General features: G+C 42.9%; 1 protein-coding gene across 1 annotated transcript in view; it reads right to left on the bottom strand.

Annotated features, from left to right (window-relative positions):
• Positions 1 to 815: 815 nt before the first annotated feature.
• LOC125003930 overlaps positions 816 to 4,264 on the bottom strand; it is a 6,122-nt gene continuing 2,673 nt past the window's right edge. The window contains exons 3-4 of the mRNA XM_047578198.1: positions 3,372 to 3,533; positions 816 to 3,187 (exon numbers count right to left, since the gene is read on the bottom strand). Coding sequence (XP_047434154.1) covers positions 1,508 to 3,187; positions 3,372 to 3,533 — 1,842 coding nt within the window. The 3' untranslated portion in view covers positions 816 to 1,507. The remainder of the gene's footprint in view (positions 3,188 to 3,371; positions 3,534 to 4,264) is intronic.

Raw genomic sequence — 4,264 nt, 5'->3', positions numbered from 1 at the left:
CACAAAGATGGCGGTGACGTAGGAATGCCGTTCAGCGCTCTATAGGGCGTTTACGTATTAATGTCTATGGCTACCACAGATGTCCTACAGAGGAAGAGCACTGGTCACTAATTACCTGGTCTTATATGTTCTGTGCCATAAGATGGCCTGTGTGGAGCCCCCTGCAGGCCTTGGGAAACAGTTACAGACCATCCTTTTAAACGTTTTCTGGGATGAGCTTCATTGGGTTCCTCAGTGTGTGCTATTCCTGCCAAAGGAAGAAGGGGGACAGGGACTGGTCCACCTGCCTAGTAGAGAGGCCGCCTTTAGACTCAACTTCATACAAAAGCTCCTCACTGGCCCCATTGATGTGGTCTGGAGACGCATTACAAGTAGTATTTTAAAGAAAGTGAATGGACTTGGACTGGATTATCCCCTGTTTTAATGACACTGACTGTTTAAACGTTTTCAACCTGTCTGCCTTTTATCAGAGCCTTTTTAAAACCTGGAGACTGTTTTTATAGAAGAGACTGGAGCCCACTTTGTCCCTACACTGGCTGCTGGAGGAACCTCTGATTCATGGGGCCCAGCTGGACATTCAGGACAGATCCTTAGCAGGTCTCACACATGTCCTGATCTCCACTGCTCCCACCACACTAAGGACGACTCTGAATGTGGCTGGTCCTGATTTTAACAACACTGCAGCAGTGACCTCTGCTCTCGGTGTTCGGTCCGTTCTATTTAATTTATATATCTTCAACTCTCCTTGATAAGTTTTGTTTTCTCCTTCAGGTTTATATGTGATTATTATTCTAACAAACATAGAACAAGAGGACTTGTGTTTGGTCCATCTTTTCTTTTACAGTGTGACTTTATTTCAATCTGCAGGAACTCATCTTCATGTTACAGTCTTTTACAGCTCTGGGTCAATCCCACATTCAGAATAAAGTTACATCACTCATTTTATTTCTCCTATAAACTTCTAGATTTGTGTAGTACATTCATGTGTAACACTGTGGAATCTTGTCTAATAATGTCAGAGGGCTTTGTGTAATATAACAATAGGAGAATAGTTTGAGATTCTTGTCTTCAACAAACTCTCCTGATGACACAGACACGATCTAGTTCACAGTTATAGGTCTTTGTTTAATTGTTTAATTGTTTGTTTTAATTGTAGCTCATTTCACAATTATCACAAATTCCACACAAGAGTTTCATCAATCAATAAAACCATTAAAACAAGTAAAAGGTAAAAGTCCAACAACCATTAAATCTAAACTGAAGAATTAAGGAATGAGAACATTAATGAAAGAAAACAAGTTGATATAAACATTTTTATCATAATTCACAATGAAATCATTTTATTCCAGAATAATCAGTTTGTAGCGTATCTCTCTAATCCATTGATATCTTTGTGTTCTCAGCTGTACCAGTATTGTAGTATTAAAGCATATATGTACAGAGTGTGAATAAAGAGTGAAGATCAATAAGTTCATTCATTGATCTCAAAGCTTCATCATTAAATGGATCAGACAGTGTGATTGACAGGACAGATGATCAGAGGTGCAGAGTTTTTACCACCATCATTCACACATGGACAGAAGAATGAGTAAAGTTTATCATTGAAGGAGCAGCCAGTAAAGGAGTAGATAAGAGCCGCAGTATCTACATCCTGAAAGGAGACCAGACCCTCCTCATAATCCACAAACACCCCCACCTTCTCAGGACGAGAACCAAGAGAGAGACGCACTGGAGGACCAGCAAAGGCTTCGTATTCATTTCCATTTCTCAACCTTACAGTCCAGAAACCATTCTGAGGACACAGAGTGATGTCTCCCTTCCTGTCGATTAACTCTCTGGCCACTCCTAGATCCCAGTCAGTCTTTCCTTTAACCTGAACCTGATGGTAAAATCTACCTGAAGAGAAACTGTTCTTTCCTAAAACACAGGCACATTTAGAAAATCTCTCTGGGTTGTCTGGAAGTTTCTTCCTCACGTCACTATGATTCACTTGTTTTCCGTCATCAGACAGGATGAGTCCAGGATGTGCTGTATCAGGATCTAGAGTCACATCCACTGCATACTGGTGGACCCTCTTCAGCTCAGCCTCAGAAAGAAGCTTCTTCACGTCTTTCCTGAGTGTCTCCGTCAGCTGAGTCACAGCTCTCACCACAGTCCCCTCATATGATGGTGGACAGACGCTGACCTCTGTCCAGTCCTTGGTGGGTGGAGCAGCTTTCAGGAAGGAGAAGCTTTGGAGGAGGTGGAGGTGGTCTTCAGAGCATGAGAGCTGCTTTACCTCAGAGCTCCTCTTCATCAGCTCAGAGACTTCCTGTTCCAGATCTTTGATGAAACCTTCAGCCTGTTTCTCTCTTGTTTTCTGTTTGTCTTCGATCTCCTTTATGAGCTGATCCAGGCCTCTCTCAACAGACTCCTTCAGAGCAGTGAAGACCTGAACACCTTCTGCTTTCTCTCTGTCTGCAGCATCTTTACTCATCTTCACTGACTCTTTCATCTCCTCAATCTTCAGTCGTCTCTTCAGGATCATCTGCTGAATTTCATCCTCTGTCTTCCCCAGCTCTGCCTTCTTTCCTTCATATTCTTCTTTCAGAGGAACAACATCATGTGTCTTGTGGTCTAAAACAGAGCAGAACATGCAGACACATGTCTGGTCGGTCTTACAGAACAGCTCCAGAGGTTTATCGTGCTTCCTACACATCCTGTCATCCAGGTTGTCCACAGGGTGGATCAGCTGATGTCTTTTCAGACGTGACATTGTCAGATGAGGCTCCAGGTGAGAGTCACAGTAGGAGAGCAGACACACCAGGCAGGACTTCAGGGCCTTCAGTTTGGTTCCAGTGCAGACGTCACAGGGAACTTCTCCTGGTTTGGCAGCTTGTTGCTCTGAGCTGCTGCTGCTGGCTTTCTGTTGAGCTTCATGTCTGAACTCAGCAACCATCTCAGAGAACAAAGTGTTGATGTTTAGTTCAGGTCTTGTCTCAAACACTTTTTTACACATTGGACACTGGAACGTGTCATTATGATCCCAGTGTTGAGTGTGGACACAGAGATTTACACAACTTCTGCAGTGTTTGCAGAAGTTGTGTCCACATGATGTAGTGATTGGATCAGTGAACACATCCAGACAGATGGAGCACAGAAACTGATCTTCAGATCTCAGACATCTGGCAGCAGACATGTCTACACACTGACAACAAGAGAGAAAAACACAGTTTAAGCAGAGATTTATTGATCATTGATGAGTTATTGAACTTGTAAAGAAACATGCTGAGTCAGTGTGAAGAGGAAAGAGTGGAACTTCCTGTTGGACTGAAGCTCTAAGTTTTGATGCTGGTTGTTAAAACGCAGTGAATATTGTCAGCTGTACTCACCAGTGTTTGAGTCAGATGTTGACAAAAGAGCAGATGAACCCAGATGATAGAAACACAGAGATTTGTCTGGACTCCAGGTCTGTCGTCGCTCTCACACAGTTTGTCTTTCACTGTAGTAAACTGACGTTGCATCTGGTCTTTGCATTTTGACTTGTCCTCTGACTGCAGCTCTGTTTATCACAGTTTGTCTCCTGCTTAACATTCAGACATGTAACTGCAATGAGATCATTACTGACTTTATGTCCTGGTGTGACTTTATTGCAGCTCATAAAAAGGCTGTGGATGTGTTTTGGTTTTCAGAGTGTTGTATATGGACAAAGTATGTCTGTGAAGGTTCTCAGTCATCCAGGTCGTGGTAATCCAAAAGGAATTGTATAATGGCAACTGAACTTGTAGAATTTTCTTGAAGACGTTTTGCCACTCATCCAAGTAGCTTCTTCAGTTCTGAGAGACTAGTGGAAACTTGAGGTTTAAATAACTCTGTGGGTAAAAAACAGAAACCTGCCTGACCAGAAACTGGTGCCACTATTTCCATAATGGCTGTCAATAAGAGGGGGCTGTGTGCCTAGGCTACTTGCTGTTGTGAGCGGGTGCCTGGAGGCTCAATGTGTGAATGGTTTTGAAATTTCTTGGGGATAGAAGTCAAAACTGAATTGTAAATAGATAGTAAATTAAATCTCAGGCCACCTCTTCTGTTTAGAGAAGGTTTTACCACTTTGACAAAGATGGCTTCCTTTACTCCTCTCTCAAACTCACCTCTCTGGCCAGGACTTTGATGTTTGTATCTTCAAAGGAGTGTCCTTTGTCCTTCAGGTGGAGGTGGACTGCTGTGTCATTCCCTGATGAGCTGGCTCTCCTGTGTTGGGCCATGTGTTTGTAGATGGGTTGTTTTG

Source organism: Mugil cephalus, chromosome 2 (genome assembly GCF_022458985.1).
Source record: "Mugil cephalus isolate CIBA_MC_2020 chromosome 2, CIBA_Mcephalus_1.1, whole genome shotgun sequence".
NCBI lineage: Eukaryota > Metazoa > Chordata > Actinopteri > Mugiliformes > Mugilidae > Mugil > Mugil cephalus.
Note: the sequence above shows the minus strand (reverse complement) of the source record. Positions and strands in the feature narration are given on the sequence as shown.